Source organism: Ovis aries, chromosome 10 (genome assembly GCF_016772045.2).
Source record: "Ovis aries strain OAR_USU_Benz2616 breed Rambouillet chromosome 10, ARS-UI_Ramb_v3.0, whole genome shotgun sequence".
NCBI classification, from domain to species: Eukaryota; Metazoa; Chordata; class Mammalia; order Artiodactyla; family Bovidae; genus Ovis; species Ovis aries.
This window is the reverse complement of record NC_056063.1, coordinates 51,123,151-51,137,220: the sequence shown is the minus strand read 5'-3', so window position 1 is coordinate 51,137,220 and position 14,070 is coordinate 51,123,151. Positions and strand designations below refer to the sequence as shown.

General features: G+C 43.1%; 1 protein-coding gene across 3 annotated transcripts in view; it reads left to right on the top strand.

Annotated features, from left to right (window-relative positions):
• The first annotated feature begins 281 nt into the window (after nucleotides 1-281).
• TBC1D4 (TBC1 domain family member 4) overlaps nucleotides 282-14,070 on the top strand; it is a 214,247-nt gene continuing 200,458 nt past the window's right edge. For 2 of the 3 annotated variants that reach the window (XM_027973696.3, XM_027973695.3), the window contains exon 1: nucleotides 282-1,451. In XM_027973696.3, the coding sequence (XP_027829497.2) occupies nucleotides 954-1,451 (498 nt within the window). In that variant the 5' untranslated portion in view covers nucleotides 282-953. Of the gene's footprint in view, nucleotides 1,452-1,860 lie in introns of those variants that run through there. The other variant, XM_042254947.2, reaches the window with a different exon arrangement.

Here is a 14,070-nt window from a genome sequence, read left to right as displayed (position 1 = left end):
TGAGAATGGTCCCCTCTCCAGGGGGCAGCAGAGACGCCCAAAAGAAGACGAAGATCTCGGCGACCCGAGAGAGGACGAGTTGGTAGGGGCAGGGCCGGCGCTGGGGAGCAGAACTGCTGCCCGAGGGGCGGGTTGGAGGAGCGGTCGGGGACCGCGGCCGGAAAAAGAGGCAAAGAGGTGACTTCTCAGATAAGCTTTCAGAGACGACGCTCTCCGCCCGCCCGCCCGTCCGGAGGCGGGGTGGCAGCCCGATTAAAGAAGCAGCCAGCCTGGAAGGAAGGAAGAAGCGAGGGAGGGACGGGAACAGTAGGAGGAGGAGCAGCGAGCTGGGCTGCAGCGACCGGAGGAGGAGCGGCCCCGGCGAGGCCACGTTTCGTTTTTGTTATTTTCCACCGAAATAGTTCTCGCAGGCTCTCCAGGAGGACAGATCGCGCCGAAGCCCGGGGGCCCCGACCTTCCAGGTGACAGCCGGTCACCCTGGTAGGAATCAGCTCCGCCCCAAGTCACCCCCTCCCGCCCGCCCACAGCCGGTTCCCCGCCCAGCCTCCCCGTGCCCGCCTGCGGCCAGCGGCGGCCGCAGCGGCTCTGCAGCGCCGGAGAGGGCGGCGAGGGCCCTCGGACCCCGCGGAGCCGCGGACGAGGAACCGGGAGGTCTGACCCCGCGCGCGAGCCCGAGGAAGGAGGATGGCGATTTAACTCGCCCTCTTCAGCCAGTCCTGCTGCCCGGCGCTGCCCGGGTGCCCGCCGCCAAAGCCCGGGAGCCGCGCCCGGAGAAGTGCCGCATGGGGCAGGGCCGCTAGGGCGCGGAGTTCGGGGTCTCGCCGAGTAGGGCGCACGGCCCGGCGCAGCAGTTGGCACAGTTTCGGCGGCGCCTTCAACGCGAGAACTGGGGGGCTGGGGGGCGCGGCGGGCCTCTCCCCCCGCCTCCGTGCCCTCCTCGGGAGGAGTGAGTTATGGAGCCCCCCAGCTGCTTTCAGGATGAGCCGTTCCCGCACCCCCTGGAGCCCGAGCCTGGCGCCCCGGCGCAGCCTGGCCCCGGGAAGCCGAACGACAAAAGGTTCCGGCTGTGGTACGTAGGGGGGTCGTGCCTGGACCGCAGGACCACGCTACCCATGCTGCCCTGGCTCATGGCCGAGATCCGCCGGCGCAGCCAGAAGCCCGAGGCGGGCGGCTGCGGGGCGCCGGCGGCCCGCGAGGTGCTGCTGGTGCTCAGCGCGCCCTTCCTGCGCTGCGTCCCCGCGCCGGGCGTCGGGGCCACTGGGGGCTCCGGCCCGACGGCGGCGCAGCCCAACCCGGCCGTGTTCATCTTCGAGCACAAGGCGCAGCACATCTCGCGCTTCATCCACAACAGCCAGGACCTCACCTACTTTGCTTACCTGATCAAGGCGCAGCCCGACGACCCGGAGTCGCAGATGGCCTGCCACGTTTTCCGCGCTGCAGACCCCAATCAGGCAAGACCGCGCGGCTCCGAGGCCCCGGGGAGGGTCCGACACACCCGGGGGGAGTGGCGGGGCAGCGGGCGCCGGTACCCCACGTTAAGGACAGGCTCGGGCCCCGCTGCTGGCGCGCGCCCTCCACGTGGCGCACTTGAGCGCAGCTGGTCCCGCTCCTCGGACCCCGAGTCCGGGAGCTGGCTTTTGGGTGCGGATGGGGCAGCGGGAGCAGGTGACCCGCAGGAACGAGGACGAGAGAGGGAGGCTGAGTGGCTTCGAGACGGCGGAGGAGCTAGGACGATGCGGGGAGCAGCGCAGGTCCTGGCAGGATCCCGACGTCTTGGGGTGTGACTGGAGAGACGGCATGCCCGGCCTTGGTCGAGTGTGTGAGTGCGTGCAGGTGTGTGTGTGAGTGTACGCGGGAGAGGGTTGGGTTCCTAAAGGCCCCCGCACTCACCCTGGGTCTTGGTCGAGTCCTGTACCTTAGCCCCTTGATGGTTACACCTTCGTCACAGTAACACCTGCAGGTCTCCGATGTGGGAAGATGTTTCAGAGCCCGGTTTAGGGAGAAGTTACTAGACGTTGTCAGATTGTCAGCAAAATACGAACCTGCGTTTAGATGTTGAGCGGAAAGGCTGCTGCTGCTTCTTTTTTTCCCTTTTTGCCGTCTTTTACACACTAATTGGAAACAGAATCAATACCCACTTGGGTGATTTAAAAATCAGTGTCTTAGAAGAGGCGAAAAATGTCTTTTCTAATATAATTTCTCTAGAGTTTACGAAATCGAGGTGCCTGTTACCAAACAGTACGTTTTTACTTCCTTAAGAAACGGACGCAGTCCTTTTTTTCTTCTGGAGAGAGATAGTTAAACAGTTTTTACCACATTTTGGTTGTGTCTTGAAAAAGAGCACCCCTCCCCCCCTTTTTAAACAAATGTGTAAGGAGGTGTTTTTTTTTTTTTTTTTTTTACCGTATCAAAAGTCCCTGAGATGCTGTCATTTTTGAGTTATTTATTTGTTTGGACAAAGTACTTTAGATTCTTTGGGAAAATAGTGATGTCTAAATATAAATCAATAAAGTCCCAGTTGTACTCTGTGGCCAGTTTCTTTAGCAGCTGGCCAATTAATAGTCAGATGAGAAAAACATTCTATAAGTAAGGCTTTAAGCTTTGAAAATTCATATGATACTAGAATATATGAATTTTCAAAAATTAAAGCATCTAGTATCTGTAACAGAGAAGGAAATGGCAACCCACTCCAGTATTCTTGCCTGGAGAATCCCAGGGACAGAGGAGCCTGGTGGGCTGCCCTCTATGGGGTCGCACAGAGTCGGACCAGACTCAAGCAACTTAGCAGCAACAGCAGCAGTATCTGTAACAGAAAGACTGTCTGTTTAATAGCTTTCCACAAAAGGCCTATAGTTCAGCTGAAGAAAATAAAAGTTCAATATCTTCTGATTCCATCAGTTACTTTGTAAGCTAGTTTAATATGCTCAGAACTCCCAGTGTGAAGAGAGCGATTTTGATGTATGGGACCTCTGTTACATTATGGTAAAATACCTTATTACAGATGATCTCAGAATCCTAACCATGATTAAAATGAATTTCATTTCATACTTATGTGTTCAAAATTTATTTTTAGCTGTCAGTTGTGTTGAAGTTGGAGGGCAGCATGTTCTTTATTTCTACTGTTGTAGTACTGTATTTATCACTATCTTTATTGTTTTAAGATTTTTGGGTTCTATGAGTAAGATGGAAGTAGTGGCATTTTTCTAGGACTTTAAGGAATATTTCAAGATTCTTGATGGTTCTTTTCTTCAGGTCTGAAGCATGACACATCATTGCTAATTTCACTGATGGTCAAAGTTTGTTTCTGGGTTATAGCACCTTAAATTCTCAACAGTAGCTGTTGAGTTTTCCCTGGACTCATTGAAGTTCATTTAAAATATCCCATTTTATTTACCTTCCTTTTTGTATTTAGATTTGAGAGGCTAAATGTGCTGTCACATTACAAATAATAGCATGTGTAAGCTTATGTACCTGCTATGTAGGAGCAGTGGAAGCCAAATGGCTTTTTGATGAAAGAAGAAACAAATTTTTCCTGTTTATTGTCATTTCCTAGTTGAGTCTTTGATCTAAAGATGTAGATTACTATTTGCTCCAAACCTAGAGAGCCCCTGGCAGAGGATCATTAATTTGAAAGGCCAGATGTTGTCTACTTAAGAATTATCTCCAGCCATAAATCAAGGGTTACAAACCTCAATGGCTGGGAGGATGGTTGAGTGAGGTCCATGGAGGACTGAATAGGGAAGTTCTTTCTCAAGGTGCTGCTCAGCTCCAGATGGAAATTACATTAACAGAATATAAGCTCAGTGTTGACCAAACTTCTGATTTCTCAAGAGAAAATGGAAATTTGGATTTTTACATATGAGTCCACATTTTAAAGTATTAGCAAGTATTTTAAACATTTAAGAATCCTATCTGGGCTAAACAAAACACATCTGAAGTTTGGCTTCAGAGATCTAAGGGCGGCCACTTTTGATCTTGTGCATAAATATTTGCTGAGTGGCCAAGTGCAGTCATTAGATACTGTGTGCTCTTTGTCACATTTCCTTTTGAAATAGTGAGGAGAGTTAGAATGATTTGGAAGGCAGAATTTATAAGTCAGACTCCCAGTAGTGATGATTCCACAGTTGAACTTGTTTGAGGATGAATTCATCACATTATTTCCATCCAGCAGTATACCTCATATAGCGTAGAATCTCTGGATTTTTCTGAGCACCTATGAAATGAGAAGGAAGAAAATTTGCTGTTTGCTTTGCCACTGAATTCTACATTTGAAGTAGAGACTTATTTGTTCTTGTTTAGTCGCTAAATCATATCTGACTCTTTTGCGAGCCCGTGGACTGTAGCTTGCCAGGCTTCTCTGTCCATGGGATTTACCAGGCAAGACTACTGTAGTGGGTTGCCATTTCTTTCTCCAGGGGATCTTCCCAACCCAGGGATTGAACCTGCATCTCCTGCATTGACAGGCAAATTCTTTACCACTAAGCCATCAGGAAGCCCCAGAGAATTATTTAGCTGGACTTTAAGATTATGGCTAAATCTCCTAAGTATTTTCTACAGTCCCTGAACAAAATATAGAAGGTAGCCTGGAGCAGAAGTCCTGCAAACATCCCCAAGTAAACTAGCCTCTGCTTTGTCTTTCTTGCCCGTCCCTTTTCTGAAACAGACCTGTCTGTTGGATGCCCATATAACTTATTGTTTAATGTAGGACAATTTTATGAGAAAGGAGGTGTCGTTAAACTTACACTGGCATAACAACTATAAAACTGGATTGTTTAGGGCAAACAGGAACATAGATGACCATAAATAAATGGAAAAGTTTGTGTTTCTGCCAAGTCACGGAAATGGAGGATATGGTTTCTGTATATAAAATGATGATGTTTTGCAGCATATCTACTCACACATCTTTTTGGGGGTGGATCTCTTTTTGAGGGTGACCTCAAAGATGGGAGTGCTGTGTGTATGCGAGTCGCTTCGGTCTATTGTGGGGAGTTGCCAAAGTGATGTGCCCTCTGGCTCCACACCTTCCTGGTGGGTAAGAGTTAGCCTAAGGATGCTAAACCTTAGCCTGGAGGAGTGCTCTGCCATAATGCTCTGATGCAGAGCTATTTCTCCCAGGTGCAAAGAGAGGTGTGGGTTGGGAGCAAGTGAACTAGTTCCAGTTCAAATATATGCCAATACAGATTGCTTCCCATTTATTCAAGCCTGTGTAGTCTTGTATGGGAGGAATGTCAGTCAGCATGCATCAGCCAAGGTTGGGTATTTGAAAAGTGCTTAACTCTGCATAACTTAAAAAACAGTTGCACTGGCATAAATTGAGTCTTAGACTTAAAACTGGTTGGAGAAACCAAGAATCTCTGATTCTATACCTAAAATCTTGGAAGGTCACTAATATTCTTCAAAGTACTTGCCTTTATCTACTTTCAGAAAGAGCCTGAATGTAGCATTCAGAAAATACTACATATTTAGCATTATCTCCATTTCCCCCATGAAAAAGCAGAACTTGTTTTATGTTATATATATTTTTTATATTATAAATAAGAATTGTTGGTGTTTAATACTCTTGCCTGGAAAATCCCATGGGCGAAGGAGCCTGGTGGGCTGCAGTCCATGGGGTCGCAAAGAAGCGACTTCACTTTCACTTTTCACTTTCATGCACTGAAGAGGGAAATGGCAACCCACTCCAGTTGTTCTTGTCTGGAGAATCCCAGGGACAGGGGAGCCTGGTGGGCTGTGGTCTATGGGGTCACACAGAGTTGGACACGACTGAAGTGACTTAGCAGCATCATGACACTTGTTAGAGATTACATGTGTTATCATTTGCATGAGACTCAATAGCATGTGTTTCAGATTATAGAATGAGTAGTCATTTAAAACACAAAAACATGATTGCTGTAATTTTCATTGATTTCATTTGTGTATATATTCCTTGAAGCTCACAAGAATGTACTTTCAAAGAGATTTTACAAATTGTGTTCTTAAAATTAAAAAGTGAACTCGACATGGTTTATTTTCAACTCTAAGTTCTCTAAGCCTGTGGGTTTGTTGCTTCTTTTAAAATATTTAGTATTTTCTGAACTTTGCTCACATAACCAATTTTTACCCATATATTTTCAAAAGATCATTTTTATTGTTGTCAGAGTTGAGGATCAGTGGCTCTGGGAATATATAAGCAAGGAAACCAAAGAAATAGAAATCTTGAAATTTTCACATCTCTCTCTATACTTTCCAAGTACTTTGTGCTATTCTAGACAGGTAGATTTCTTCCCTCGTGTTTGCTCTAGTCACTTTTGTTGTTCTCTCCCTTTCTAATCTGAGGTGGATCTAATCTGCCTTGGCTTTGTGGTAGGATTGTGACTACCATATCTAGGGGAAAGGTAAAAATGTATACCCAGAGACTCCCACTTGTGAATGGCATGTTATAGTGAAGATGGTGGTGTTTGGTATCAAGGCTTGTTTATCATAAACCAGAGGTTCTCAAACTTGAGTGTGTGTCAGAATCACCTGGTGAGCTTGTTCGAACAGACGGTGGCCCTCAGCCTCAGTTTCTGATGTTATCAAGTTCTCTGATGATGTCCAGACTCTGGTCTGGGGACCACGGTTTGAGACCCACTGCCCTCAGTGATTCTGTTCATCTGGTTGGGTATATAATCCTTTCTATTCTCTTGGTTATTTTTGCAGCTATTCTCAAACTTGCAAGTTCAGGGTGAGTGTGGAGAGGAATAATATCTACAGAAGATTTTTAAGAAACTCTTCATTTTATAGCTTAATAGCTTTGCATATTTTTCTTTGCTGCTGCTGCTGCTAAGTCACTTCAGTCGTGTCTGACTCTGTGTGACCCCATGGACGGCAGCCCACCAGGCTCCCCCATCCCTGGGATTCTCCAGGCAAGAACACTGGAGTGGGTTGCCATTTCTAGATAGACATTATTCTGCCAGACATGCTGAGACTAGCCATATGTTTACTGAAAACATTACCTTTCAAGCCAAAGTTTTAGGTTCTTCAGATGGCATAATCAATTTATAAGGAATATATTCTAATGTTTAATTATGATAAATTTTTGTAAAAACCAAAGCTTTATCTATTTGAATCTGCAGAACTAACATGTAAAACATCAGTATGTGTAATATACTGTCTAGTAAGAAAAAAAAAATCAGGCAAGAAGAAACAGAATTGACAGTTTGGTGAAAAAGATTATGACTACTCTGAGTGATTATTGCAAACTTTTCTCTCCTTCTCCTTCCTCCTCCTCCTCCTTTGTCCTTTTTAAATCTCACGGCTTTTGTTTGTTTTGTTAAAATCATCTAGATAGTGATTTTAGACGCCCATTTCTTTTGGGCTGTGTTGCCATGTTGTGGTGGCTTCCCAGGTGGCGCTAGTGGTAAAGAACCCGCCAGCCCAATGTAGGAGACACAGGTTCAATCCCTGGGTTGGGAAGATCCCCTGGGGAAGGGCATGGCAACCCACTCCAGTATTCTTGCCCGGAGAATCCCCATGGACAGAGGAGCCTGGTGGGCTAGAGTCCATGCAGTCGCACAGAGTTGGACACGACTGAAGCAACTTAGTATGCACCACTGCATGCCGTGTTTTTACTTAGATATATCCCCCTGTAAAATGAGGGACAGATCAATTATAAACTAATTTTTAGTACATTCAGAATTATTGACCAGATAAAGGATTTTGCTTGAATTATGGTCTATATAAAATATTAACACAAATTTAGTAATTCATTGGGAGGCATCAACTAAGCATGCCATTGGCTTGCTACTTTAAGGGTGTAATGTGATTACTAACATACACCATAGTATGTCTGTCTAAATAGCTTTTTAATGCTTAAAAGCTAACCTTTGTTGAGCTCTTGCTGGATGATATTACTGCCCTTAGTGCTTGTCCTAGGCTATCACATTTTATCTTCACAATAACAGTGTAAAGTATGTATCAGTCTCCCTCCCATTTTACAGATGAGAAAACTGAGCTAAAGAAAGTTTAAATATTTCCCTAAAGACACAAAGCTTGTAATGGTAGAAGCAGTTTTCAGTCTGTGTGAATAGTTCTCTTATCTGCTACTCTAAAAATCTGATTTTAGTTGTTAGTGATAGGAAACTTTATGCTATCACTTTTCCCCCATTTTAAAAAATATATAGTTGTTTTATTTTATTTTGTTTTCTAGTTTTATTGAAGTATAATTAACAAGCAAAAGTGAAAGTGTGTTAGTCGCTTAGTTGTGTCTGACTCTTTGTAACCCCATGGACTGTAGCCTGCCTGGCTTCTCTGTCCATGGAATTCTCCATGCAAGAATACTGCAGTGAGTGGGTTGCCATTCCCTTCACTAGGGGATCTTCCAGACCCAGAGATCAAACTGGGTCTTCTGCATTGGAGGCAGATTCTTTACCATCAAAAATTGTACATATTTAAAGGTATAATGTAGTGTTTTGATATACATATAAAATGGAAGGATTACCACGTCAAGCTAGTTAACATATCCATCAACTCAGATAGGTATTGTTTTCTCTGTGTGTGTATGGTGAGAAAACTTAAGATCTACTCTTTTGGCAAATTTCAAGTCTACAATATAATATTATTAACTATAGTCACCATTCTCTCTATTAGATATTCAGAACTTTCTCATCCTGCATAATTGAAGTTTGTTTCCTTTGACCAACATCTCCCCATGTCTCCCATCCCCCAGCCTCTGATAACCACTATTTTACTCTCTGCATTTATGAGTCTGACTTTTTAAATTCCATGTATAAGTGAGATCATGCAGAGTTTGTCCATCCCTCCCCACCACTTTTTAATTAAAAATCTCCACATTTAAATGTTTTCATTAAATTTGTAAAATAATAATGAAATGCTAAATGCATGCTTGGATATAGTTTTGCCAGTGTGTATTTTTGTTTTAATGGAAAGTGAAAAGTTGTGTGATTTGTTAGACTGGTGAAGCTGAAGTCTAGTCTTTTACATTGTGTCTTTAAGAGTGGCAGGGAAGTAAACTGTGAGAGTCTTGTTTGCAACCCTGTAACTACTTTGACCTGAAGTGTTAGTTGCTCATTCATGTACTACTCTTTGCGACCCCATTAGGAGGCTGTCTGTGGGGTCGCACAGAGTCGGATACGCTGGAAGCGACTTAGCAGTAGCGGTAGCAGGAGTGTAGCCCACCAGGCTCTGTCCTTAGAATTCTATAAGCAAGAATACTGGAGTGGTTGCCATTTCCTTCTCCAGGGGATCTTTCCAACCCAGGAATTGAACCTGGGTCTCCTGCACTGCAGGCAGATTCTTTATGGTCTGAGCCACCAGGGAAGTCCTGATAACTACTTTAGTTTAGAATAAAGATTCTTTAGGATATGTATTTAAGAATGGGTACAACCATGTGTTTGTTTTATTGACCCTTAAAGGATATAAATATTGTAAAGTATAACAAAGTAGAAAGTATAAATTATAAAAATGTATTGTAATATCAAAGTATATAATTATAAAGTGTGAAATTATAAAATAGTCTGCCTGCAATGCAGGAGACCTGGGTTCAATCCCTGGGTCTGGAAGATCCCCTGGAGAAGGAAATGGCAACCCACTCCAGTATTCTTGCCTGGAGAGTCCCATGGATGGAGGAGCCTAAGGGAAAGAATATGTAAATTTTAAGGTTACATTAATCCCAGTGATCTGATGGGCTGATATATGGTTTTGCAGGAGTTCAAGTAGGGAAAGGTGGTTCAAAACAGCATTCATGGGTTCACAGTAACATCAGCCTGCTGAACCCATGGTGTGGCAGCCAGTGCCCAGCCAGTGCCATAGGCATGCGTTTGGGAAAATAACATCGTTCATCACATTGAATTTAGCTCATTAGTGTAATTGTTACTGGTTTTATACTTGTGTTCGTGGGTATTTTATAAGTTGGCTTTGGTTTGAAAATTGTTTAAAAGCTAGAGCTGTGTCTAAAGTTTATGTCTAGATTTTTGTGAACATGTTTAAAGTAACAGTAAGATAATTACATTAACATCTTAATTTATATTTAAAAGTATTCTAACAACCAAAGGTTAAGTTCAGAAAACTCCTGGCTTAAACTTTCAGGTGTTATTTCATATGACTGCAATCATCTATGATCCTATGACAGAGAGGGAAAAAAGTATGAGATTAAAATTTTGGTGGGTTTAATTTCAGATAATCTTATCACAGGTGTTTGCAGCTCTACAAAAAAGATGCAGAGGTATTCTTCTCCAAATTACTGATCCCTTTCAAATTTTATTTCTTGTAAGAGGTTGGGTTGGAAAGAGGATCTCCTAGTAATGGGATCTTCCTGGTTAAATATAGAAGCCTAAATTTGCTGCTTCAGATCTTTTATTTTGTGGATGCCCTTAACTAGTTGGATAGTCCTCACTTTGGAACTCTTGAGAATTTTTACAGGAATTTCTATAATTGTCAAAGTTAGAACACGAAACTTTGTACTGTCAGTATTATATAACTTCTGAGTAGTTTGAAATCAATTTCAGATTGCAAGTCAAACAGTGTTTCTGGTTGAGCAAATCAAGTAATATTTTATATCTCACAATTGTATCTTCACTCACATTTTCCATAATAGGTTATACAATGTAGACAGATACATTTATGGCTTAGGGTTTTACAAAGCAACAAGCAAATCTATCTTCTGGCCTCAGACAGCTCCCAGTTTTTTCAATTCACCTCTTGCCCTGACTTCAGCCATTTAATTCTCATTAGCTAGGCAGCTCGAGGGATTTTCTTGAGTTTATCTGAAATTAAACTGATGGCTTTCCTGCTTGGTTCTGCAAGTATTTCTGTTCCTTAGATTTCCAGTAACATATTCTTAATACCAGGCTTCCTAAGAGGTGCTAGTGGTAAACAACCTGCCTGCCAGTGCAGGAGATGTGAGATGTGGGTTCAATTCCTGGGTCGGGAAGACCTCCTGGAGGAGGGCATGGCAACCCACTCCAGGCAAGGCAAGGTCTCTTGCCTGGAGACTCCCATGGACAGAGGAGCCAGACTCGGACAGGACTTAAGCAACTTAGTACGCACGCAAGTGCTTTATACCTGGTGGGATTCCCCAGTACTGTGTGTTGCATGCGCCGCACCCTCCACTTTGGAGACTACCCAGTGTCTACTGTTGGACTCTTTAATATTGTGCACTGCCTGTTTGATTGAATTTCTTTCCACTTTTGGAAGCTAGTCTTCCCCCTTCTGAGGGATGATCTGGTTGTCTGGTCCTTACCACTTCCTGTTGGTTCCCTCCAAAGCTATTAGCCATTATTTACTGATTTTATTTTGGTTTTCATATGGAATTTTGCTAAGATCTATTGGCAGGAACATAGCCTAGTGGTGATAGGTAGTAGGCACGATCCCTCTATATTCACCCATAATTCTATATCTAATTTGAGGAAGGTTCAATAGGCTGAATTCAGAAAACTAGATTTTTGTCTAGCTTCTAATAGTACTGATAAAGCAATATGAAAGTGGGTGGTGTTATATTTTATTTTTCGACAGCCCTTTATATTTTAACTTCCCCCATTGATCCTCAATTCAAACGGCCAAATTGTTCTGTTAAAATAATAATGGCATTTGATAAAATTGCCTTCTCTATATTCCTTTAAAAAAGTGTGTTAGTTATAGCAATAACTAATAACTAATATAACTAGCCAATACCACTAACCAATAACTAATATGACATGTGGAATCTGGAAGTTAATTGATATTAAACTTTCATTTCTGTTGACAGTTAGGGTGAATATATGTTGAAATTATATTGTTCATTTTAATAACTGGAGTGTGAACATGACCAATTAAATCTAGCTTAATTAATATATGAGGTAGTATTGAAATTCTTTGGAATAAAAGTATATTTAAAACAAAAATTTCAATTTCTCAACTATTCTTACTTAAGCCCATCTTGTAGTTTAACAGAGTTTGTTATCTCTCTTTTGCTTGATCCACCACAATTATCCAGTGTTTGATTCTATCTTTGGAAGGTATGCTCTAAACTTCTAGGAACCATGTTAAAAAATAATAGATATATATTCATGATAATATTAGCTCTAAGCAGTATATATGTATTTAGTTTCTTTTTCAATCTTTGACTTTTTTCCCCTTTATTTTCTATTTTTTAAATTGTGAAAGTATGATAGCACATTTAGTGGGAAACTTGGAAAATACAGAGCCAAGTTACATATAGTTCCACTATATAATACAAATATTTTTTTAAGTAGACAGATTAAGATTTTTTTAGTTGGAGTTTCAATATCAAACTCAAAAATTAATAGAATGGACAGAAAAGGAGAAGGTATAGTAGACCTGAAAAGCACTGTGAACCAATTCAACATCGTTAAGATGTAGACAGTTTTCACACAACAGCAGGATAAAAATATGTTTGTTTTCTTGACTGGAGGGTCTCAAACTTAAGCATGCATTACCTAGAGGATTCATTTTCATGCTGATTGCTGGATCTCCATCCCCAGAGTTTCTGATTCAGTAAGTGTGAGGTGGGGCCAGAATTTGCATTTTTAACGACTCCCCGGTGACACTGATGCTGCTGGTGCAGAACCACACTCTGACAACCACAGCTCTAGACTGGGGGGTGACACACTCTTCCCTTTGTTTTTGGAAACGCAATTTCTGTGACCACCACCACCCCCCAACTCATCTATTTATATATTTATTGTCTATGGCTGCTTTTGTTCTGCAGTGACAGTACTGAGTGTTTTTGACAGAGACCCTATGGCCACCAAGCCCCAGGTTTTTATTATCTGGCTTTTTATAGCAAATGTTTGCTGACCCCTTCTCTAGCAATCCTGTTAAAAATAGGTATTTTTATCTCCATTTAATAGATGAGAAAACTAAGTCAGTAATTTTCCTAAGGATGCAAAGCAGCAGTAGCAGCCGATCTGGATTTCCGAACCTCATGCCTTTTCTGAAGCCCACTTTGTAAATTTTTTATTGATGGCCCTTAAATGTGTCCGTATAGCTCAGAGTGCCAGCTTCTTTCAGCATTTACATGCTTACTTGACATCTGCTTGTGAATATGTAGTTGCTGATACTTATAACCTGGGAATTATATTTGAGTCCTAGTTTTCACTTCCCAAGGACAGTCCTCATGAAGGACAGTCCTCATTGAAGGAAGTCATCATGTTGATTCTGCTTTCAACAGTGACTTTTTTTTTTTTTTTAATTTTTGGCTGCACTGGGCATGTGGGATCTTAGTTCCCTGAACAGGGATGGAACTGTGTCCTCTGCAGTGGAAGCCCAGAGCCAACCACTGGACTGCGAGGGAAGTCCAAAACTTGGTTTTTAGTATGTCCATGTCTCTCCAAGACCACTGCCACCACCTGGGTCTAATTCTCATCAGGTCTTTCTGGGATTATTAGACTCCTCTCAACTATTCTCCCTGCTCTACTCTTGCTCTCTTATCAGTCCCTTCTTCAATGGAAGCACAAACCAGACCAGATTTCCTTTGTGCTCAGAGTAATATCCAAATTCTTCTCACGTCATCCTGCCTGGCTCTGCCCCTTCATCTCCCCCGTCCCTGGCTGCCCCCTCAGTCTCCTCTTGGACTGCCCCTCTCCACATGCTCCCTACATTTCAGTCATCCTTAGCCAAGTCCAACTGAGATCACTGCAGAGTCTCTGCAAGTGTGCTTTCCATTCTTAGCCATTCTCAGGTTTCAGTTCTTTGCTTGACTCGCAAATAACACATCCTCAGATTGGCCTCTGACAGCGCTCTATCTAATAAAGTCGGTAGATATCTCAAATTTTCACTTCTATCTCAGCCCTTTATTTGTTTTCCTTTTGGCATTCACACATTTAATATTAATTTAAAAAACATTTTCTCTGAATACTGTCACCACCTCTAGAATGTAAGCTCCAAAGAGACAGCAATCTTGTCTGGTCATGGTTGTATCCTCAGATCTGCTGCTGCTGCTAAGTCACTTCAGTCGTGTCCGACTCTGTGCGACCCCAGAGACGGCAGCCCACCAGGCTCCCCTGTCCCTGGGATTCTCCAGGCAAGAACAGTGGAGTGGGTTGCCATTTCCTTCTCCAATGCATGAAAGTGAAAAGTGAAAGGGAAGTCCCT